This window comes from Zingiber officinale, chromosome 3A (assembly GCF_018446385.1).
Source record: "Zingiber officinale cultivar Zhangliang chromosome 3A, Zo_v1.1, whole genome shotgun sequence".
In the NCBI taxonomy this organism is placed as follows: Eukaryota; Viridiplantae; Streptophyta; class Magnoliopsida; order Zingiberales; family Zingiberaceae; genus Zingiber; species Zingiber officinale.
In genome coordinates this window covers 161,829,484-161,853,547 of record NC_055990.1, presented here as the reverse complement: position 1 = coordinate 161,853,547, position 24,064 = coordinate 161,829,484, and the positions used below count along the sequence as shown (strand labels likewise).

General features: G+C 34.9%; 3 protein-coding genes across 13 annotated transcripts; 1 reads left to right on the top strand and 2 right to left on the bottom strand.

Annotated features, from left to right (window-relative positions):
• Positions 1-983: 983 nt before the first annotated feature.
• LOC122053168 lies at positions 984-3,905 on the bottom strand. The gene is made up of 5 exons (XM_042615093.1): positions 3,774-3,905; positions 2,763-2,871; positions 2,570-2,663; positions 2,080-2,257; positions 984-1,314 (listed from the first exon to the last, which is right to left on the bottom strand). Exons 2-5 carry the CDS (start codon positions 2,847-2,849, stop codon positions 1,263-1,265), a joined length of 411 nt encoding a protein of 136 aa, XP_042471027.1. The 5' UTR covers positions 2,850-2,871; positions 3,774-3,905; the 3' UTR covers positions 984-1,262.
• A 1,470-nt stretch (positions 3,906-5,375) lies between these two features.
• On the top strand, positions 5,376-15,151 carry LOC122053167 (coatomer subunit delta-1-like). 4 transcript variants are annotated; one of them, XM_042615092.1, is made up of 12 exons: positions 5,376-5,506; positions 5,811-5,868; positions 7,090-7,129; positions 7,982-8,205; positions 8,346-8,588; positions 10,873-11,041; positions 11,448-11,749; positions 13,177-13,363; positions 13,439-13,592; positions 14,336-14,398; positions 14,488-14,584; positions 14,679-15,151. In XM_042615092.1, exons 2-12 carry the CDS (start codon positions 5,866-5,868, stop codon positions 14,766-14,768), a joined length of 1,572 nt encoding a protein of 523 aa, XP_042471026.1. In that variant the 5' UTR covers positions 5,376-5,506; positions 5,811-5,865; the 3' UTR covers positions 14,769-15,151. The 4 variants fall into 4 exon arrangements, with proteins under 4 accessions (XP_042471026.1, XP_042471023.1, XP_042471025.1 ...); XM_042615089.1 differs by lacking the exon at positions 5,376-5,506 and adding an exon at positions 5,589-5,737; XM_042615091.1 differs by lacking the exons at positions 5,376-5,506; positions 14,336-14,398; positions 14,488-14,584; positions 14,679-15,151 and adding exons at positions 5,589-5,737; positions 13,683-14,206.
• Positions 15,152-16,601: 1,450 nt separating this feature from the next.
• LOC122053165 (outer mitochondrial transmembrane helix translocase-like) lies at positions 16,602-23,039 on the bottom strand. Of its 8 annotated transcripts, none has more exons than XR_006132159.1 (7): positions 22,773-23,039; positions 20,023-20,323; positions 18,904-19,062; positions 18,013-18,143; positions 17,848-17,930; positions 16,973-17,096; positions 16,602-16,911 (listed from the first exon to the last, which is right to left on the bottom strand). XR_006132159.1 is itself a non-coding variant. In XM_042615086.1 (6 exons), the coding sequence occupies exons 1-5, from the start codon at positions 22,965-22,967 to the stop codon at positions 16,989-16,991; spliced, it is 1,059 nt and encodes a 352-aa protein (XP_042471020.1). In that variant the 5' UTR covers positions 22,968-23,039; the 3' UTR covers positions 16,602-16,911; positions 16,973-16,988. The 8 variants fall into 8 exon arrangements, 4 of the variants coding, with proteins under 4 accessions (XP_042471020.1, XP_042471019.1, XP_042471021.1 ...); XR_006132158.1 differs by having other exon boundaries at positions 16,602-16,903; XR_006132160.1 differs by having other exon boundaries at positions 16,602-16,894.
• Positions 23,040-24,064: the final 1,025 nt, after the last annotated feature.

The window sequence follows — 24,064 nt, the reverse complement described above, 5'->3', positions numbered from 1 at the left end:
ACTTCCATAATAACAGAGGTATTGTTCTTTTATATAGTCAGTATAAAAAGTTACTACCTCAATTGGTCCTGCTCAATACACTCATAGTATACTAGTGTAATTTATTAGTCAAAATAAACTAATATCTAATTACACTACAACCACTCCAATGGTTTGTCCCATTATATCTTGGTTGTGAGCAACTGTTTATAATTTATAAGGATTTAATAACATGATCTTCTGTATGTCTCCTCACACCATGTTATCTATAATATAAATTAAATGGATAACTACACTTAGCATAAATATAGACATTTGACCAATATGATTCTTATATGTTTATACAAAAGCTAGACTTTTAGTATACATTCTAACATTCTCTACAATCAAAAAACCTCAATACAACTTTTTTTATGGATCTTGCATTACAAATCGTAGATATTTATTTATTATTTTTCATTTAATATCTCTATATAATTTTATTTAATATTTTAATTAATTATAATTATAATTTAATTTAATTTAATTTTTAATTAATAAATTAATAAATTAATGATTTTCAATTTAATTAAGTTTATAATTTTTATTTAATTAAATTTATAACTTTTATTTAATATTTATTAACTAATGAATTCTAATTTAATTATAATCATTTGTATATTTTTTAACTTATCATGAATATGAGTTAAGCAAAAATTAATTCTCTCTCTATTGATTCTAAACCATTTTTTAATTGAGTTAAGTCTTTCATTTAAAGTAAAAATTCCTACAAATACATCATAACTAAAATTCAAACCATGAATACTTAGATGACAACCTGAATATCCTACCACGATATCATAATCTCGAGACAACAATTTATGAAATAAAGTATTATAACTAAATGTTTCATAAAATAATTTATTTTAAAAGGTCAAACATGCAATTAAATGTCATTATTAATTATTAGTTCCAAACCAATTTTAAGGGGAAAAAAAAAATAAGTTTGAAAAATTAAACCTCTCTTAAAGTAATATCCCCAAACCTCATCTACACAATCATAAAAACTTTTTGGTTGAGATTTTTTCAATTTTACAAACCTTTTACAAAGCTTCCATCACACCGACTATTTACCTTATTTTGCTTCAATTTTCTACGACCATTGCAAGAAGTGAGATGAACATTTATGAGCCTCCCTATTATTACAGATAGGTTGAAAAGTCGTCGGCGCCTTCAGAAAACACTAACTGGGAGGTTGAAACAAGTAACAGCAAACTGCAAAGCTTGAGTTGACTTGTGTCTTTTCAGTCAATCGCCAAAGTGAAATATATGAGAACCATGGTCCCTACGCTTGACCTGTTCATTGTTGCAAGATATAGCATTTGGTTGAGTAAAAAAGAAAAAAAAAAAAAAAAGTGAACTTGATCACATGACTGCTCTTCTGAAAAGATGCCATTTTTTCACACAAACAAAGAACAAATGCAGTTAATGCATGAAAAAAATGCAAATAATGCAATCAGCAATCTCAATTTGATGAGAGACTAAAGATGAAATTACTGTCGAGCAAATGTGATAAGAAGAACGGGTGACAGTACCACAAACAATAACTGCTGGTGATCTCCACCAAGTTGAGATGAATCTAGCAAGAATATCAAGTTTCTAGTTCAACAATAACATGCTAATAATTTCTCATCTACTGCAACCACTTGAATCCTTGCTTTAATGAAGAGTAATGCCTCTGAGTTATTACAACTGCTTTTCAAAGGCCCACAATGGCTGCCAGACAGCACAAAGTATGCTGCTAAGGGTACTATTACCTCATAGAATGAAAGTCTGTGCTTCCAATTTTGAGTAGATATGAAATTTATTCCAGAATTGCATGTCAATGTAAAACGGATGGGAAGTAAGGTTGTTGGATATATTCTGAGTAGGTTAAATTTAGAACATAGGACAAAATAGATTGAGCTTGAAAGTATCTTCTTTGTCTTATCAGCATGGGTTGCACAATGCACAATGCACGATAGAAAAGTTTAATCCCTGCCTAAAATTCATCTCAGTATTTACTACTCTGGTCACTTTCATATTGAAGATTGCATCAAGAAAAGCTTCCACAGTACTTACAAGGTTGCAAAGAATAGAAGAATCTTTCGTGGATGGATGAAGGTTAAGCGATTTAATCTTTTGTTCTTTCCTTCTCCAGAATCTGGGGGAACAGGGCTATTAGGTACAGATTGAACAGCATGGAGGGTTTTGAAGGGCACAAGGGGCTGTTTCAGTTGCTCCACCTGAGCAGGTACAACTAGGAAAACAAAAGGAAACAAAAACATTTTAACAGAAAGAAGTCAAAATTTATGAGAAAAAACCAAGCTATAACTGCTTCAGTCCAAGAATTCATATAGAAAACTTGGGGAAAAGACAAGTTTAAATCACTAATGACCAACAGATACAGGGAGTGGAAATATGCTTGAAAAAAAAAGCTATGTATATCAGCATTTCAAAATTTTTTAAGTAATCTATATGATTTTTATAATCCACAAACAACAACCAGTCGTGCATGCTTCTCAGAATAATGAATGAACTAACAGTTAATAGGAAAATAAATATATCATACCTTTCACAAGAAGCCTTTTCAATGTTTCATCTACTTCTAGCTCCTCACCATTATGTCTTTCCGGGCGCATTGAACTCTTGCGAGAGAGGGCCTTCTGTGGGCACAAATTTAACTCAAAATTTCACATTTGACTATGAATGAGAGGAGGTTCCAAAGCTTGTATTTATGTTGTTCATGCAAAATCAAAACTCACTGGTATCTTTGGACTTCCAGAGCAGCATTCGTCGGGTGATTGTGCAAGACTTTCCATATCCACAACTGCATCGCCAACTTTCTCCATGACTATGTTTTTGTTAATTTTGCTGGCAGATGGATTTGATGGATTCAGCAAGAAACCCATACTAAGATAGCCACAGTAGAATGATTTCACTAGGCAATCAAGGTTTGTAGTTCTTATCGTTTTAAGTACATTAACTTTGTAATGGAATGTATGTCATACCTTCCCAACGCACACAATAAAGAACCAGTAATGTATAAGGGCTATCATACTATTATGATGTCTGAACTCTTTTCTCAAACCAACCGAACCAAGTATCTATAAGGATCTTGTAAATAGAACGTAAGAGGTTCAACATTTTAACTACTTCAATTAAACAATGGTTTAGAATCAATAGAGAAAGAAATAGCTTTTGCTTAACTCAGATTCCTAAGTTCGAAATATAGGAGAGTCTTGATTTTTTTTGTTTTCTATTCTCATTTCCAACTTCTATAGAATCCACTTTCAGCCCCAAGCTCTACCACAGCTGACTAGAAATCCTTCTCGATCCACTTTTATGTCCCAGATGATAAAGTAATAGATATATCTATTCCCTTCTCAAATTGCAGGAAGCAGAAAAACTGAATCGAGAAATTATTTTATTATTTTGGAGCAACAACGAGACACGACAATCCAACTTTCGAGAGAATCGATTCAGTCCAACTCTGAATCTCTGGTCAACTGATAACAACGGCAATGAAGGAGAATCATTCAGGCATACAAAAATTCCATCACATAAGAAGGAAAGAAGATTTTTGTTCCTTTTTTCTTTTTGAAGAAGAAGAAAAAGAAAGAAAAGCACGAAAGGAAGATTCTAGGGAAGAAAGGAAGAATCCGATAAAAAAAATCGTCCATTCCCAAATCCATCCAAGAAACGAACGGAGATCAAGAATCCTTCGACTTCTCCACTAAATCGCAAAGAATGGATAATGCGAGAGAAAACCGCACCTGATTTTGCGGATACCTCGAGAGAACAGGCGAAAGGCGGCAGCTTTCTTCGTGGAGAGTTGCAGCTGTCTCCGTGGAGAGAAATAAAATGGGCTTGCCGACTATTGAACGAGCGTTAGTCTTCTAGTGCACACCAATTTTTTTATCTAACCCCTATTATTTATGTCCTTCCAAACGTCCCTCAAAAGTCCAAAAAATATAAATGGTTATTAATCAAAAGGGTCCGTTGTTATTGAGGGCGTCCTTTTTTTTCATTTTTATTTTTTAGGTGTACAATTTAATATTATTATCTTGTAACACACGTATTAAATTCTAAATATATCATATACATGGTAGAAGCCACAATTTTAAAACTATCATAATCTTCTCAAATTTTTTTTTATCAAAAGGACACCTCACTCCATATGTCCCTTTTAAAATGACACAATTACCCTTACTCAAGTATAATATTTGACGTTCTTGACACATGTATTAAATTCTATATCAGTCAGATATATTGTAGAAGTTATGAAATCATAATTGTTAAAAAGTTATAATGACTATTTTTTCATAATTGATATAATACATATTTAACATCCCCTAGATGATAGCATAGACGGTGAGCGTATGACATCGTAATTACTAAAAGTCAATTTTCAAAAATTAATGATTTGAAATTTACCCAATCATATACCTAACGTCTATGTATCTGTATTTATTTCTCACTTAATATTTACATTATAGTAGTTGTAAAGTTATAGTTATTACAACTCAGATTTATTATGTTTAATAATATTCAAGTTATAATTTTGTAGTTGTTATAATGTATTCAACTAATTCACAATTTAAATATGTGCGACAGAAATTAATAATATTAAATAGGGTACTTAAAGATATCCGTGTTATTTTATATGGGATTGAGAGGTGGAACATCCTGATAAAAAAAAAGTGTGCTCACATGATGATTCTAATAAATAAGGTGCTCGCTTGATTTTGTCCCAAATTGAGTTTAATTTCTAATTTCTTTTTTTCCTCTCATAGCTATTTATTGTTACAGTAAAAGATAATTATATGCATATATTTCTCGCAATTTATCTTAAATTATGTAATTATACGAAGAAAGTTAAATCATAAAATTAATTTATAATCGACGACTAAGAATGAAAAAAAAAATTCTCAAAATTTATCCGTCCAAAATTGAGCTTTTAATTCAAGTTGCGATTCACACCATTGCACGACCATACCCAAAAAAACACGTGCTCGCCACGTGTCTAGCAAGAAGACGAGTGAAACAAGGTTATCAAACAAGCTTTATCAAATTATAAAGCTCTGCAATCACAATCATTGTCTTATAGATGGACATGGCCAACAAACAGCATCTTCAATATAATTCAGATTTTGTATTCTATCGTAAATTAATATCCATGACGTAAAACTCGTTCGAAGACAGCCCTGAGAAGAGTCATGCATGGTGAAGAGAAGCTGGAAGCCTTCAAATACACTGTAAGCACGTTGGCATTGCTGTAAGCAGCTGTAAGCCTGTGACTGCACTTGCACGCCGTTTGCGAAAATCGGGGAGCATTTTGCGAAGATGTTAAATTACGGGAGTAAAATGAAAATCTCGCGTTATTTGCATTATAACGCGCCAGCCGTTTTCTCTCTCCGTGCCGGTATTAACGCTGTCTGGCTCTGCGCTTGATTATTAGTCGAGTTCGACGGATCTCTCCGCCTAACCCTCGACTTCCAGATCTGAGGTGAGTCTTCCGCTCTTCCTTGATCTGTTTGCGTTTCTCTCGCCGTTGTTCTTCCCGATGTTACTAGATCTTCAGGTCCTTGGTCTTTGTTCGTTAGATGGGAAGATGCCTTGGTGGATCTGATACACTTTTCGGTTTGGATGCTAGGAAGCGGAATTTTCGATTTTCTATTTCCTTTCACGGATCCTGCATTTGTGCTCTTCTTACCGCTTATTTGTTCTATAAGACTGAGTTCGTATGGTTTTGAATCATAGAAAGATTATTTTTTCTTTTCTCATCTGGAACTGCTCATCTCTTTTCGTAGATCTGCTGAATCTCGTCCTGTGACGAAGATCTTCCTCCGCTGTGCTTGGTTCACAATGGTATGAATTTCAATTTGATAACTGTTTTTGATTTCTTTTGTAACTTAAGTGCTCATTCTGTTCTTGCTAATTGTTTTTCATGCTCATTTATCCTGTCAATGCTGACTTGTTTTTAAAGAGAATCGGCAATCTAATCAAAATAACCTTGCACATGTCATATCTATGAGTGACTGAGTGCGAACTCTTATTATTGAAACATATATCATTCAAGATATGGAATTTAATTCATTTATTGACAAATCACATTTATATATCTTCAAATAATGGAATCAATACCAATCATCAGTACCAACTCCCATAGCTGATATGGGTTCAAGTATTAGTAACACCTACGTAAAAGAGGAAGGAAAACAAGAGGAGTCACGCAGAGGAGAAGCTATAGAAGTAGAGAAATAGGGAAGGGAAAAGAGAAGAGACAAATGAGAAAAACGAAAGTAAAAAAATAAAAAAAAGACTAGAAAAACACATGAAGGGGAAAGGAAAAGAGAAAAGTGAAAAAACAAATGGAAATATTGGTTATCACCAGTCCAACCGATATTAACTGGCTAGTACTGTTTATAACCTATCAAAAATTTACGCAGATAATGCTTTCTAAATTTTTTATATACTTTAAAAAAAAATCTGAATCACATATGCTCTTCTCTAATTATTTGAGCACTTATGTTTCACTTCTAGATCAGTTTCATTTGTATTCTTCTGAGAATAGAAGATTTCAAATTTATAAATGAAAAGTTCAAAATGGATGACATACCTGTGAAATTAAAATAAATGGCATTTGCACTTGACAGTGTTCAATGTCAAAGAATTTAAATAGAAAAAGATGTGTGTATTCCTGAAAGAATGCACAGTACTGTCTTCCACTGAGGGGCCAATTGCTTATTTTCACTCTTTCATGAGTGGATCCTAAATAACTTCACTTCTTTCCTTCATCGGTGAGTAGGGCATCCATGTCTCATACAATTGCTCATAGCATCATCAAAGTGTCTGCATGAATAAACACTCCTATTGATTAAGAGGACCTACATAGGCAATGAACATGATTGATGAGATATTATATATATACCATAACTAATATTTAGGAGTAGCATGATTCATAATGGTGATGAAATAAGAAGCAGAATATCCATGATGGCTGTAATCAATCTTCAGTATGTTAATAAATCATGTGGATAGGATTATTAATTGGGACTCCTTGCTAAGTACTTGTTTGATTTGAATCAGGTTGTTCTTGCTGCTTCCATCGTAACTAAGTCAGGAAAAGGTAAGTTTCTCCAATTTTAATTCAACAGTTCCAGTTCTATCATTCAAATGCAGAATGGAAAAGGTTGTTGATTTAGTTTCCTTAAACATCTTGGATAATATGTTGACAACCTATTATGTTACAATCTTTTTGTTTATCAAATGAAGAATTAGTTTCCTTGCCCTGAAGTTTTATATTTCAATTACACTCTCAGCTTTATTTGGTCTTTGTTTTTTTTCTTGTTTAGCATGAGAATCCTATGGTTGACTTAATATCCTAATATGTTGCACATTGCAAAATTGCCTGTTAACTTTGTATGCTTTCTTGTTAGCTAATTATTGACACTGCATATTCTCCTTCAAGTTCAAGACCTGCATCCATTGTGGACTTGAGCTAGCTAATTGCAAGTATAAATTCATATAAATTGATCTTAAACAAGTCTGAACATCATATATAGGTCATATGAACTCTTTCTTCTACCTTAGGCATGGTTTCCATATCTTATTCAACTTCTTGAAGCCGCCCAATTAAATGCTGAAAGGCATCCTAGCTCCATGGTTCTTGTGTAGTTTAGCCTTTTGCTAAGCTTAGGTATACAAGTTTATTTATTCTAACTTACTCATCATTCCCATACTTGAGTTTAATTGCAACTTGGAAGTTTCAATTTCGTGTAATTTGGCACTGAAGTCATGATTTTCTGTCAGCATAACCTATTGTGATTTTCCTTGCAGCTGCATCTATAATTTCTCCCCTTTTTTTCCAATTATTATTATTATTATTATTATTATTATTATATGTTCTACACTGGTTTCATTGATCGCAAAAGGTGAGATTGTTGTCTAACATTTTCTTTTCCTTCTATCTTAATTGCAGTGTTGGTTTCAAGGCAGTTTGTGGAGATGTCTCGAATAAGGATAGAAGGACTGCTCGCTGCCTTCCCTAAGCTGGTGGGAACAGGAAAACAACACACTTTTGTTGAGACTGAGAATGTGCGCTATGTATACCAACCAATAGAAGCACTTTATCTCCTACTTGTGACAAACAAACAGAGTAACATTCTTGAAGATCTGGACACACTAAGACTCTTATCCAAACTTGTATCCTTCTTACAATCAAGGACTTGTTTATCTTCATACTATTTCAGTATTAGTGATGTTGCATGCCATTCTTTTTCTTGACTTAAGCGAATATGCTTCGCTGTTATCACCTTTAAATTTGTTTCCTTAAATGCATATAGGTGCCTGAATATTCGCCTTCACTAGATGAAGAAGGTGTATGTAAGATGGCTTTTGAGCTCATTTTTGCTTTTGATGAAGCCATCTCACTGGGCAACAAAGAAAATCTGACTGTAGCACAAGTTAAACAATACTGCGAAATGGAGAGCCATGAAGAAAGATTGCATAAGTTAGTCATGCAAAACAAAATTAATGAGACTAAGGATATCATGAAGCGGAAAGCTAGTGAGATTGACAAAAGCAAGGTATATTTTATATCTATACTGCATGATGTACATGTGTGCATAAAAAAAGTACAAGAGAACTAGTTAGTGAATAGACAAGAGTCACAAGACTGATACATATTTATAAAATTCTCTATGTATGATAATATGAAGAGGGTTTTTGGGCTTAAGACACATGCTCATAGAGTTCATATACTTTTATATTCTTGTTATGGTCCGGTGTAACCCTCAACCAAGGTTCTCGAATCTAGGTTCAAAATGTTAATCATTTTGGTGATTTTGCAAATCATGAATTGTCATGAACATATAAATAAGTCAAAAAATTCTACCTTACTAAAATTTGTAAAAATATCTTATTTAACACTATAATATGATTAACAAAATAATAAATACAGCAACACAATGCCAAATAACATAACCATTCTTGAAAATGAGAGAAGAATAACAGCAAGTGGTAGATGCTAAGCTACTAAAGAGAAAATACATGTAATTAATCTTCGATTATTATAACCAAATCCAAAATATCTCCAGAATTGTTAACTTTTAACTTTCTAAACAAACAAAACAGAGTTGGATGAATCAATAGTAAAGGATGAACAGAATAATAGCCTGTTGCCTGCCTGATAGTAATGGAATTTGGATGCTAGAATTTGAATTTTCTTGTATTCTGGTAGTGATCTGGATATTAGAATCTAGATTTTTCTGGTGTTCTGGTTACGTTGAGAATGTAGTGGTCGACATTGTAGTATGTTGTCGAAAGTCGTTCACTGACGATGATGTTGAACCACCTTATGGGAGACATTTACCGAGGACAAAGATATTGCTGGCAAGCTGTATGGACACGAAGCCAAGAGACAAGCGGGCAAAGAGGATGCTTCATTGATTATAAAACACATATGGAGTTTTTAACCCTAACTCACCTGAGTAAACTTATTTCCTGAATCATGAATCGCCTATTCCGAACTGTATCAGCTCGATTCAAACTGAATCCGTCTGATTCTTGGACGATTCAAATTGGGCGATTTGCAGTACGATTGCAGTGCAAGTCAGACGGTTTGAACCACAGATCAGATGATTCAAACCGTGAATCAAATGGTTTGAACCACAAAATTTGACCCATTTTGATAACCATGCCCTCAACCTTTTCTCATTGGTGCTTGATGTTGAAATTGACCACTTTAATTGAAGGAGAACTAAATTTGAATGTATGACTTGTAGTTTCAATAATAAGAAAAAAACTGAGAATATCTAAGTTTGATGAATTTGAAATTGTAACTAGGAGTGTTAGATATCTTAGAGCTATTATTCACAAGGAGACACTGACAAAGATATCATTAAAAATAGTGTGGTGGTTGAATGGAAAGGAAGACAATTTTGCAATCAACTAATGTGTGATTATCATATGATTGTTGTGTGCACCTTAGAGTAAATGGAAATTTTTATAACATTGTAGCACAATCTGTTTCTACTATGAATAATGGCATATGAGAAAATATGTTAAGAAGATATAAACATCATAAAAAATAACCAGGAGATTCTATAGTTAGATGAGTTAGCCATTAAAGGTGTGAGAGATAAGATCTATGTAGCCAACCCGATATAGTGAAAATTAATATGGTTTATTGTCATGGTTGTCATTGTTATAAATATTCAAGTGAAGCCAATTGTTTACTAGCTTTGTTTATGATACTAAAATTCTCTTTGGCTCACAGACCTCTTACCTCTGGTGTCTTGTTTTTCTATTCTTTATAACCACAAGTAAATTATTGTGAATAGACACACTGTGAGTGCGGACTGCAGAATTTTAATTGTCATTTTATAATTAATACAGTTACTGTTTTGCATAATCTTATGAACTTTAAAAATCTTAGCCTTTTTAAGGGATCTTGCACAGGCAACCCAAATCACAAGCATCCAAAATGTTGTGTGGAAAAACATGACAATTATGATTTTTTGGCCATAGTTTATTGGTTTTGTGGCTAGTGGTGCTGCTATCCTTTGTTAATAGTTGGATATGCGAAAGTTGAGGTATCATATAATATAGCTAGTTTCGAAATCTGTCTTGTTATACATCTGAACACTGCATTACTATACTACTTTATAATCAGCTCCTTAGAGTTAGAGATAAACTTTTTTTTTTTTTAAATTTTGTTGCATTTTTGATTAATTTCTCTCTATGAAATATACCTTTGCAGATAATATTTCTGACAATTTGAAATTCTTCATATCCATATGTTTTATGCTTTGTTGAACTAATCCCAGATGCTATCTTCATGAACCACTTTACTGTACTTTGTTTTCACAGATTGAGAAAAACAGAGGCGATAAAGGAGGATTGATGGCTTTGTCTGGTCCTCGAAGAATTGAAAGTAGCTTTAATGACATGAGCATTTCCAATTCTGGAAGTGGTTTTGGTAGTGGATCTGGAATTGGATTGAGCAGTGATGTGGAATCCTTCTCTATTAAGCCCAAAGGTATATGACATATGTGCTCTCAAAGCAACCATGTTATATATATATATATATATATATATAATGTTTGAGTTGAAACAATACTTTGTTATGCATAAGGTGTTGTCTTGAATGATGAAAAGTTATATTTGGTTGTTTGTATTCTTATATTCATGCGTAAACACGTTTTGATGAAGCGGATGATGATGCTTTATACAAAGTTTTAATTCATGCAATGCATATGAAGACTTTATAAAAATACGATTATAGATCATGATGGTGATGCTTACTAAACTAGTATCAACTTTATGTACATCTATGGATAGTCCAAGTAATAAAAATAACTTGAATGAAGCATAATCCATGTGGAAATGTTTACCATTATGTTAAACTGTTTCTATTTTACTTACTGAAGATTCTGCTCATTCAGGCCGTCCATCTGCATCTGCTACTGCTCCCTCAAAAGGCCTTGGTATGAAGTTAGGGAAAACACAAAAGACAAACCAGTTTTTGGAGTCTTTAAAAGCTGAAGGAGAAGTTATTCTCGAGGATGTGCAACCAAATGTTGCTCAGTCAAAATCCTCTCTTCCATCAACTGACCCTGTCACATTGACCATTGAAGAAAGATTAAATGTTGTCATCAGGAGGGATGGTGCTCTTAACAACTTTGATATCCAGGGAACTCTTTCCCTGCAAATTCTTAACCAGGAAGATGGATTTGTGCAACTTCAGGTTACTTATTTTTTCCACCCTTCATTTTTTTTCCTATTTGATTATGATTGATTTTTCTCCATCTATCTAGAGTCAGTCTACCAATCAATTTCTAATCATGCTGATACGTAATCAACTACTAGCTATTAATGTGAAAGTAGATTGCAATAAAATAAACCAATAAATCTATTTAGTAAACACTAAACTTAGCACCCTAAAAATCTAGTGCAGCCAATACAACTGCACCCCTGAAATTGGAGGGAGAACAAATATGCCACCAAGAGAAAAAAAAAGAGAGCATATGCAGCCACCAACTTTATCTGTAGCAGTTAGGCACCTGGAAATAATTCCCTATTGATTCCCCACGTAGACCTAAAAAAACAGGAATATGAACATATAAACATAACTAAGCCTAACAATAAAGATGTACCATCAATGCTTTCAGTAAGCATCCAAGTCACCTTAATGCAACAATAAAACTAACAAATGCAACAACACTAAGCAGTGGAATAGACACCATCTGCAATATAATGCATCTGAAGCCATAATGTAACCATCGACACCCAAATTATACAATATACATTAGCAAAAATGCAACCAAACAACATGCCTACATAATCAATGAAACAACCTATGAATGCAAAAACAGAGCAATCACTGGGATTTTATGTATAAAAAGTAATACCTGTGTCATCATATCTAGACTTTGACCCTTATTACAAGGCATCTATTGGTACTGCCTAAATTAAGTGTTTTGTTGTTATGAATGGATTGCAATTCTTCCTTATCCATCTGGTGTTCAGATTCAGCTATCCTACTCTGCCATTCGATCTAAGTTAACTCAGTCAAATACTTTTATGAGAATTTTCTTAGACCTGTTATACCCAGTGGTACACTCTATCCCCCATCTGAGAACATGAACAAATGCTCCAAGTGGCTTCGTATGTTATATTTCCTTTTGATGGATTTTTTTTTTACTTAACGCAGTTTGTAGTCGTTTGTGATGCCTTATTTTATTTTTTTTTTTCTTAGAGCAAATAGATGAAAAATGTTATTATGGCCACACATTGTCATGGCAACTGTAGTTTTAGCAAGTAGATTGGAAGGAAAGCAGTTCATGGTAAAGTCATTTGGTAGAGATTGGTGCTTGCGTTGCTTCGCAATACCTGTTCATATCTTCTTTCAACTATGATTGTTTGGAAATTCTACACCCAAAAAATTAAGCAAATAACCATCCTTTTCTAGAAGGAGGTGTTTTGTTTCCAAGTTGATAAAGACCTTGTAAGTTGATGCCAAGGTCAATAGGGATCATCCTAGCCTTCAGCTTTCCCTTTTCTTCAAAAAAAAAAACAAAGGGGGGGTGGGGGACGTATTTTTCAACGAATTTAATTTCTAGTTAAACTCACAGTTGTGATTGGAAACTTGTTCTTTTTCCCTTTTGTTTCCAGATTGAAAATCAGGATGTTCCTGGCCTTAGCTTCAAAACCCATCCTAATATCAACAAAGAGTTATTCAACAGCAAGCACATTGTGGGATTGAAAGATCCCAACAGGCCATTCCCTGCAGGTCAAAATGATGTTGGTCTCATGAAGTGGAGAATTCAGGGCATGGATGAAGCTTCTTTGCCTTTGACTGGTTGGTATTGGCATTCCTTGTACTAGCCCTCGTCAATAAAGTGCATTGTATAACTATAACCTCATTTATCTACAGTCAATTGCTGGCCCTCTGTTTCTGGTGGTGAAACTTACGTGAACATAGAGTATGAAGCATCGGAATCGTTTGACTTGCAGAATGTTGTAATCTCCATACCGCTCCCTGCACTTAGGGAGCCACCAAGTATAAGGCAGATAGATGGAGAATGGAAGTAAGTACTTGATTTTTCCCCCACTAAAATGGATATAATCATGCTTCCCCTGATGTTTAGAAATTTCTCACATAGTGGGGTCTCTTTTAGTAAAGATAAACAAGCTGGCATAACTCTTCCAAAAGTTACCACTTCATGTTGTGCAATCTCTGGAATCTTGGTAATTTCCTTTTTCATTAACCTAATTCTACAGGATAATTGAGGGAGTTTCTGCAAATTGAATTAATCATTCAAAACTCAAATTATCAGAAATATGTTTTACCTGATTGGATATGATGCTCAATCTGCTTTTAAGTAATCACTATGATTATTTGCTCGGCTTTGAAGATTCTTGATTCTTAGACTTTCAGAAGGATAGCTATGAAACCTCCTGCTGGTGATTATTTTATCAGGCATACAGGAGGTCCAAGAAGTACTATCTCCTGGTACTTTGGGAGCTTAAAACAGATACGTCAATGAAATTACAAGAGCATTATGCTAATATATATCTAGATTACTAGAGGGATATATGTGAAAATGAGTTAAAAAAGTAGATCTGATGTTGGACAACTTTTTAGACTTGAAGATGGCACGAAAGCCCATCCTGATGCTGTTTTTATGTTCAGCCAAAGTTTCCTTTGGTAGAACATGTTTAGCTGTGGATCGTGTTTTTTTTTTCCCATTTTGCTATCTTTAAGTTATACTTGTAAAATCCAGTTATCTTGTTTCTCCGTTGACCACTTTCTTTCAAAATTTATGTATAGGTATGACTCCAGAAATTCCACATTGGATTGGTCCATTCTTCTGATTGATCATGCTAACCGCAGGTTGAAGAATCATTCTACATTCAATTAATTTCAACCATCCTGCCCTCTCTGGGTTCATCTAACTGTTTTTCCTTTTTATCCACTGTTAGTGGATCGATGGAGTTTGTTGTGCCTCCAGCTGATTCATCAGTATTTTTCCCCATTGCTGTCAGATTTACTGCCGCAAGCACATATAGTGATGTTAAGGTGAGTAAACCAGTGGATTAATATCTTCACTTTTGTTATGCATGAATTATTGGTTGTTGTTGCTTCACAACCTAATACCTCGGAAACATGTCAGGTTGCAAATGTCATTCCACTCAGAGACAATGCTCCTCCAAAATACACACAAAGGATTCAGTTGATCGCAGATACCTACCAAGTTGTTTGATGATGACAGATATTTGCTGGTAGCTTGAACCATTCTGCTCTCCAATATTTTGCTTGCCCAAAAGGACCTCTTTATTTTAACAAAAAAACAATTTTGCTTCGGTTGCAAATATTGATGATTGTTGATCTGGGAAAAAAATTCGGAAGGGGAGTCATGCATGAGTGTGCATACGATTCATGGATCTCATAATATTCCAGAATTTCCCTATGCTTGGTGATTTCATATTATATTGGAACCCCCATTGCACGAAAAGAAAAAAAAAAATTGTATTTTTTTGTGAAACATGACTTCAGAACGTTTGGTAGGGTGGCTAGACAAGATTAGTTATGTAATAAGGTCATGTAGTAATTGCTAATCATTGAGGGTCAACTTATTTGCCTAAATCATTTATAACATGTTTAAAAGGACTAATAAATAGATCGTTGTCTTATTTATTGAATTGAGATTCACCTTACATATAAGCTCGACTTGTTTGTCATTGAGTTATTTTGTGGAGTATTATATATGTTTGTTTTAAAAAAAAACAACTAAAAAGTGAAAAGATAAAATTAGATTCGAAAAATTCAAAAATATCAAAGTTGAGATTCAATCTTTAAATATGCACTATTGCCTTATTTCTTCAAGTTTTTTTATTATTTTTATTTTTAATTAGTATTCTAAAAGTAGGGATAAAGTTTTCATCCAACATTACAATAAATCAAAAAGTACTTATGATAAACGACCTATCAACCTAAGAGTAATATCGTCTTGTCTATAAAAACATAGATCAAGAAATAGACCACTAGCAATTATAATAAGATTGTAACGATAATTTAACTGTAATTGATTGTGATTCGTTTTTGGATTCATCGTTCCTCATATTATAATTTAGATTAGGACGGATAGCCAGAGACGACCTGAAGTCCACAAACAGTGGACAAATGGCCAGACAGTTGGATCGTGACTGTGATCCAACCATAATTAATTGCGATCCCTCTTTGAGTTCACCGTTCCTCATATTATAGCTTAGGTTGAGACGAATGACCGGAGACAACCCGAAGGCCACAAGCAATGGACAAATGGCCAAATAGCCTAGCGCAAAGTGGGGGACGGCCTCCGGTCATCCACCCCAACATAAATTATAACTTGGGAGAGACGATAAACCTAAGAAGGGATCATAACCAATAACGACCAGATCGTAATCAAAATCCAACTATAATTATAAATGATCCATTCCAATTAGACCATAATTATAAATAATCCATCTCTCATCTATTTATTTATAGACCAGGTGCCCCCGCGGGCTGGATCAACCGGTTAAGGCATGACATCCTTGCACAATGAGTCGTAGGGTTGAAGGTCCACGGACGCGCACTGGATGAATAATATGGGCCGGCTGTGTTAAATTCCGGAGACACCACGCTTTACCCGGGCCAACATTCACCACTGATTTACCTCCTCCTAGGATTCCTGTGGGGCCAGGCCTAGGGGGCCGCTGGACGGCGAGATCCGCCTTTTTGCACAATTTATAGACCAGGTGATCTAAGCTCTATTAACCTAACATTGATACACCAATCACCAATTCCGAGAAATTCAATAACTATTTTGTTTAATTCTCTAAATCATATTCTATTTCTATTCTATTTAATTTCATAAAAGTTTACGAGCGCTGGAGGACTTGCAAGTTACAACGGCTAAAAGTGAAAACCTCATAACCAGCGAGCCGTCACGATCTCATTTTGTCCTAAATATTCATTTTTTTTTTGTTACTGTCAAGGAAAAATTTCCTGCCACTGCAATTCTTCTATCATACAAGAGGAGAATTTCAAGATACATTTTCCTACGAACTCTGTCAAAACAAACGCTGAAACCATTGTATCTTGTCAATTAAGAAATTGTATCTACAATATTTCCCTAAAAAAAAATCAAACTATGATGTCTAGTCATTCATATATCCTACCCGCTAAAGAATATTCAGACACAAAAAATGATATGATACAATTCGATGAGCTTTACAAATAAGCCAAAGAAGATGGATATTTAGTAGTCAATGCAAACGTGAAGAAAACAGATCTGTTCCTGGATTGGGGTAGCTTGCTCACGCATTAGAGATGGGCTTGATCACCTTGTAACTGGATATAAATAACCTAAACACCCTGGTTATCTGATTGGTTGTTAGCTAGGCGAGACACAAGTTTCGAGAACTCAAAAATGGCATTACGAACCTGATCATTATCTGGCTCAGAATGCAGACAATGCTGGTGATTTTAAACTGGCTAGTTTAAGGGCCTTTGGAGAGATTAAGAATGCTTTCTCCAAGTCTGACTGTTTGAGTGGTCTTGGACCCTGCTGATAAGAGTAGATGGAGATTGTTATGATGCACTCATGGTTTCTGATTATAAAAAATTTCAACTAGCAACAGCAATTATATAGGAACAGGGGGTAAACAAAATAAACATGCTATAAATAAAGAGATTACAATTTTTTTTCGTTGACTTGGAAACCCTCAAAAGCATGGTTTTCAAATAAGAATCTCTTTAGTAAGTTGTAGTATGCAAGGTCCTCATTAAGTTAGACAAAAGGGAGGGGAAAAAACCTGATTACTAATTTTGTAGAAAGATTTTGTCAATACGACAGGTTTAAAGGCCCACAGAGTAATGAAGATACAACATGACATGAATAACAAACACAATCATTGACTGGCGGCCATTAAACTCTAGTGGCTGGAAGAGAAAAGTGCTTAGAAGCGCATCTTATATGGAATGGATATGCCACGAGAAGATCACTTATGAAATCCTAAATTACGCCCAAATTTATCAGGCATCAAGGAAAAAAATTAGAGGGAGGAACTTGCATTGTTCAGGGGCAAAATACGGATGCGTTTCTCAAGGCCACATGAACACAGGTTAATTTCTCAACACAGTACTGGAGAATAATTGAGACAAGTTGACATTTGCAGATGTATGCATTGGTCAATGCTGAATGGATACCCAAAAGTTCTAAAAACGAACTACTTATTATAATCAAACTTTTGAAGAGTTGAAAATAAAAAACTATCTCACTTACTGAAGAATTATTGATATTAATGAAATATACTCACTCTGGATGCCATCCCATTCTTCTCATCATTGAGTAACTCTCTGACTGGAAAATAGGCTGCTTGTTTGCACAGATCAAGCAAATCTGAACCACTAAAATCATGACACAAGGTGGCTATGTACTCATAATCAATGTTTTCTTCAACATTTTCACCCTTAACTATCACCTTTAGTATTTTGGCCCTCTCACTTTGATCAGGCATGCCAATTTCAAAAGTTTGGGTAAACCGCCTCTGTATTGCCTCATCTAGTACTGATGGCCGATTTGTAGCAGCAAGAACCATCACACGAGCATTCCCTGCAAAGAAAAGAAAAGGTATATTGATATTTGTCTCTAGCAACCAGCATTGTAGACGCACAAGGTTAAGCAAATATATCCATAAAAAAGAAGAGTGCAGAACATTCTTAATTAGTGGTGTCATAATATTAACAAATTTAAACGCAGCATTTTCCTGTCTCTTCTTATATGGCATTCCTGTATTATCTTTAACAATCAGTTATTTTTGAAAGCTAGGCAAATGGATTGATATATCCTGCATGGAATGGACACAGGAATGCATCTTCAATTTGATATGACATTGCTGAATAACAATCAGTTGTTTTTTTTTTCTCTGAGAGCTAGGGAAATGGAATCGCTAAATCAAGCATGACATGGACATAGGAATGCAGCTTGAATATTATGGTTTTTGCTTGGCAAAACAATGAATCTAACTGCAACAGTCGGACAAAATCACAAGAATAATAGGGCATACTAGAGGATTAAGATACTCTAACTTGATGAATGAACAACTTAACTAATAAAACTAGATTATTTGATATGAAACATAGTTGCATTATAATGTTTTGAGATATTGAGAGCATAAAGGGGGTTTTCCTCATCAGATAAATCATATAAAAGAAAAACATATCAGGTAAACGATAAAAGTAAAAGTAGGAAACTAGGAAAACTGTTGGTTAAGAACAAGCATCATATATTCATATGGAAGGAAATGAAGCATATATTCACCAGATAGACTCAAGTGAATTTGTGAAAATGCCAAGGAGAATCTGAAACTTACGGTCGGTAGTGAAACCATCCCACAAGGACATGAACTCAGTTTTCATGCTAGTCAATGCTTCAAGATCTGTTTGCTGTCGCTGACCCAAAAAACTATCCACCTCATCAATGAAAATGATAGCAGGTTGTAGCTTATAAGCAAGGGTAAAAACAGCAGAAACTGCAGTAAAACCAGTGTAAATGCAAGCAAATAATGATTTAGAAAAATAGGTGAAAGTAAATCTTAGCAGATGTTGTATTCCCATATAATGTAAAATCAATAGCCATTCAGGATTCAGATTTAAAGAATCTGAACATTCTTGTACCATACAATAGTTATGTTCATATGGTATGCATAAAACTCATATGGTATGATCCAGCCAGAGGCACTTAATAATGTTAAATTAACATATTTGTGATCCTAAACCTAGAACCACGATCAAGATGTATCAGTCTGAAGCAATGATTCTATTCATGTTGGAACCATAATGCATTAGAAAGATGATGTGGCACAAGGCGCTTCTGCTGGGAGATCTGATTAAGGTTGAAGCACTTACACTCTTAAGCTTTGGCCCACTAACCGCCAATCAGCCAATCAACCAACCACCTCCACTACATTTTTAATACTTTCATAATGTTTTTTCTCAAATGAATAAATAAATAAAACTCTTCCTTCTTCACAATTAATATTTCTAATGTCATTTTCCATCTTTTAAATACAACTGCTTTAACATCAAGAAAAAAGGAAATCTATCCATTTCAAAGAATGACAAGAGTGTAGTGACAACATTGTGAGAGAATTATGAATAGTTAGTTAATTTCTGCAAATATTGTTTTGGAACTACAAAAGATGTCAGCTACTTTTTCTTTGTTTATATCACAAAATAAAAAGGTGCAAAGGTTTGTATCTTCACTTATCTTGAAGCATGATAAATTTTTCTTCTTGAAGTGTTATCATAACATATTCTAACAATCGGTTTCAACATGTCATGAAGTAGACACAATAACCACAACAAAAGAATTAACAGTAAATTACTTTAAAAAATTATTAATCGATATAACCATAAGGCATGTCAATAAATAATATGTAAATACACAAAACATTAAGCACACTTAACAGAATAATAAAAACTTGACTTACCAAGTTTCTGAGCATCCCCAAACCATTTGCTCATCAAATTTGAGATCCTCACATTAATAAAAACTGCACCAGACTCTTTTGCTAAAGCCTTGGCTAACATTGTCTTTCCTGTTCCAGGTGGACCATACAACAGAACTCCCTTTTGTGGGCTAAGAAGTTTTCCTTGTGAAAACAACTGGGGTCTACGAAGTGGAAGAATGACCAATTCAAATAGTGCTTGCTTGACATGTTCTAAACCACCAATACACTCAAATTCAATATCAATGTTATCAGGATTTATAACATCACAAGCTATTACATCCTGCAAAATAAATATAAACACCATCATTAATTTTTTTACTATCCAACAATAATTTTAAGAGTTTGAGGTACTAGTTAATAGTTCCTACCAAAAATTAAGGATCTTATGAGTAGCAATTGCCATTATCTACTAAAAAATTGTTATTATTTGCTCAGATATGAATTCCAATTACCTTATAAAAAATAAGTTAGTTTGTCCACTACAAACTGTACATATTGACTATAAGAAGGCAAACCAGTTAATGAAAATCCTATTGATATGTCAATAATCTTATAAATAATATGTTAGTTTGTTCACCACAGACAATACATATTGACCATTTAAAAGGCCAACTAGGCTCCATGAAAATCCTACTGATATGTCAACTAGCTACATATTTCATCACTTGTTTCTTGATCACCTAGGAAGCACCTTGAAGAATCCTAGTACAATGTCTTCTTTAAAAAGCATATACAACATGCGGTCAAATGACAACATAGTGCATATGTGGTATCAAATAGAATATGTAGGATGCATAAGTGGGCATTATTAAAAAAATATTCAACACCAACTCTATAGATAAAATACAATAATAGTTGTTGACAATTTTTTTTTATCAAAAAATATATATCCCATAATGAACAATGAAGTTAGCAATAAAATATGTTTACAGAAAGACTTGAAATCTCGTTTTAAGCGAAGAAATCGGTCTCCTACTACAACAAGACAATGGCATGCCATATCAGATCATCCTGACATAGTGTGCCAAGGCACCAAGGAGGAAGAGCAGAAGACAAAAAAGAAAAGGAAGAGGAGAGAGAAGAAAAGGAGGGATAATAAATCCCAAGCCAATCCCTTTGTTATGTCATTCCAAAGTTGTTTTGACATTCAAAATAGTGTCATTTTGTCATTTACGACTAGGGAACAAGGGTTAGAGCTTGAGCATTGTTGGCTCAGGCAAAGGATGAGCTTGCAACAAAGATAAGGTCAAGAAGAAGAAGACCTTGTGCCGAATAGGCGAAGGATGAGCTCACAACTGGAACTCATGAATGACGTTGCAAACAAAGATTGAGCTCATGAATAACATAGCAGATGAAGGATGAGCTCATAGACAACGTGGACAATGAGAACAAAATAATAACCCATAATATATATCAGGAGCACAACCCAATATATTACAGGCCAAGCAAGACCCAACAATCATTGGACTGTGAATGATTCATCTTTATATTTTCAGATACACGCAAGCGAGTATTGCATGGGAAGGGGGAAACATATCATGATAACTCAATATAACAAAGCTGACACGAACCTAAAGCTAATATTTGACATTGAACAGAGAAACACAGAAGTGTTGTGGTAGAAAGTAGAGGAAGCTAAAGCAAAACAGATAGAAAGCTGGAGAAAAATTATCGTTAACATGACAAACCATACTACAAATTGCGACTACAACAACGGGGATGCTCAATATGAAGTAATTTATAGTAGATTGGGCGATGCTCAATATGAAGTAATTTTTAGTAGAATCTACTGAAAACTCATTAACTGAATTATCTTAATATTTTAGACCAATTTCATTAATTACAGGTTGCAGCCAAAAGCATAAGTTTGACATTAAGGTCTTATTTATAATAAAGCTCTTCATACCTTCTTTTCAAGGTAATTAGTGTTATTTACATCCCCATTGTAAATTGGGTATGCAAGCTTATTTTATTTATAGAAGGATAAGTAGCATACTTTACCATTTATGCAAAATGTGAAATCCGTCACCACGGCCCCTCACGACTACCCCACACCATTGGGATGGAGTAAATCAGGCACCAAGCAGACCCCCCATGTGGGAGGATATTTCTACAGCTTTTGCCGAGATTTGACCCTTGCTCAATTCTAGAAATATAAGTTACCGGCTCGGCTATGCCCTGGGGGCAGTATCATACTTTACCATGGATTGCTAAAAGATAGCTCAAGACTTAGCCAACATGAATTTCAGTTGCAGAAGTTACTAAAGTTTCCAATTTCATCAAATGTTTACTAGAACAAACTTTAAAGTTCAGTCTCACATCACACCTGTATTTTTCTTACAGGTTTGTCATAATGAAACGACTTATAAGGCTACAACACAAAGAGCAACTAGTTGAAAACGATACTGGAGAAAATATACACAAGCTGGCACGATTATAAACTTGAAATTCACTAACGGAAGGACCAAAATACCTACTTAATTAGAAAGTGAAAAGCAACCCAAAAAATCACTATTTCAGCCAGCAGAACAAACCCTAATCGGTTACCTCCCGTGTAGCTGTCTAGGCTATAGACACATTAAGGTCCGAAAGAAGATAAATTTCATATACAAATCCATCCACTAGATGCCGGACGCCAGGAAAGCTACAAATGTAGCCTGAATAGGATCCAAAACCATCTTGGAAAGGGGGAAGGGATAACGAGAAACGAAACAGACCAAGAAGAATACCTCGTATTGGTTCGTATGGATGAGAGGGCGGCCGAGGCGCTTGGCGATCTCCTTCTTGTGCTTGAGGGCCTTCTTGCCGTCGGCGCGATCAGGGTCAAGTTGCCGCAACCCAATGAAGATGACAAGAGAACTCAGCACTGCACTCGCTGCATAGAGTATGAGCTCCTGGAGGAACCTCGACTCCGATGACTGCATCTTATTGCTCCCCCTTCCGATTCTCCTGCTCTCTCTCTGCCTCCCTTCGCAAGATTTCTGCGATTGAATTGGGCAACTAGGTTAATGGTTACCCATTCTACGCTATTTATAGCTCCAAAATCTAGGTCCTAAGAATTTTGTTTTTTACCATTTCAAATATTATTTATTTTTAACAAAAAAATTTATTTTATTCTTCTGAATTACTTACATATTAAAAAAATAACATTTCAATGATAAAAAAATTTTATACAGAATTTAAAATATTTTTTTAAAAAGGGTAATGATACGGTGATAAGGCGGTCTCATCCCGCAGAAGATAACTGCCATGGTAGAGGTCAAAGTTAAGGCAGTCAACGCTCGGTCGGATGATCAGGTAAACACTCAGATATCATCGGTCGGTCGGAGGCTACCACACTCCAATGGGTGGAGAGTGTTCTGGTTCGATCTCACCTTTGAAACGGGGAGGTGTCAAAGGACCGACGCTTAATGGAGTATTGAACGCTGTACGAAGGAAGAAACAGTGTGCAGAAGTCGGGCCGAGCAGCTACCCCACTCGGCCAGTCAGCAAGACTCGACAGGCAGAGTGGAACGTCAGCCGAGCGGACGAGGACATAGGAACAACGAAGTTCTGGTCGAATGGTCAACAAGTTCGCCCTAGTAGCATACTCTCTCTGGTATCCATCGATATCCTTTGGGAATTAATATCGCCAACACCGGGCACAAACAACTAGAAGATCGTACGACAAAAGCTTCCACTGTCATTTCAGATATATGCTCAGGCCTGTTGAGGTACTGTGTCAGATACACTTTACTAACAAGTCTTTTTAGGAGAAACTTTGGGAAATGTGCTTGTCTTGGGGAGTGTGCATGCGTGCTACATGAGCTCTATATAAAAGGGGGTCCAAGCATTGACGGAGGTACATAATACTCGGTAGACACTGTTCTTGCTACTGTTCATTTTGCTCCGCTTTCTACTTCATCGTCGGTGACTGACTTGAGCGTCAGAGAGCCAACGCTGAAATTTCTTTCTTGACTCGACAGTGACGTAATTTGTATTGTAGATTCGAGTGGAGTACACAGGAGATCAGTGAAAGCGT

Excerpts from the sequence above, each read along its gene's own strand:
- LOC122053168 (XM_042615093.1), bottom strand. The coding sequence starts at position 2,849 with ATGGAGAAAGTTGGCGATGCAGTTGTGGATATGGAAAGTCTTGCACAA. Across the intron at positions 2,664-2,762 it reads CTGGAAGTCCAAAGATACCA|AAGGCCCTCTCTCGCAAGAG; the intron begins GTGAGTTTTGAT and ends TTGTGCCCACAG. Across the intron at positions 1,315-2,079 it reads CTTCTATTCTTTGCAACCTT|GTCAAGCGTAGGGACCATGG; the intron begins GTAAGTACTGTG and ends AACAATGAACAG.
- LOC122053165 (XM_042615086.1), bottom strand. The coding sequence starts at position 22,967 with ATGCAGTCATCGGAGTCGAGGTTCCTCCAGGAGCTCATACTCTATGCA. Across the intron at positions 20,324-22,772 it reads TCCATACGAACCAATACGAG|GATGTAATAGCTTGTGATGT; the intron begins GTATTCTTCTTG and ends TTTATTTTGCAG. Across the intron at positions 18,144-18,903 it reads GGATGGTTTCACTACCGACC|GGAATGCTCGTGTGATGGTT; the intron begins GTAAGTTTCAGA and ends TTTTCTTTGCAG.
- LOC122053167 (XM_042615089.1), top strand. The coding sequence starts at position 5,604 with ATGGGAAGATGCCTTGGTGGATCTGATACACTTTTCGGTTTGGATGCT. Across the intron at positions 8,206-8,345 it reads TAAGACTCTTATCCAAACTT|GTGCCTGAATATTCGCCTTC; the intron begins GTATCCTTCTTA and ends AAATGCATATAG. Across the intron at positions 11,750-13,176 it reads ATGGATTTGTGCAACTTCAG|ATTGAAAATCAGGATGTTCC; the intron begins GTTACTTATTTT and ends TTTTGTTTCCAG.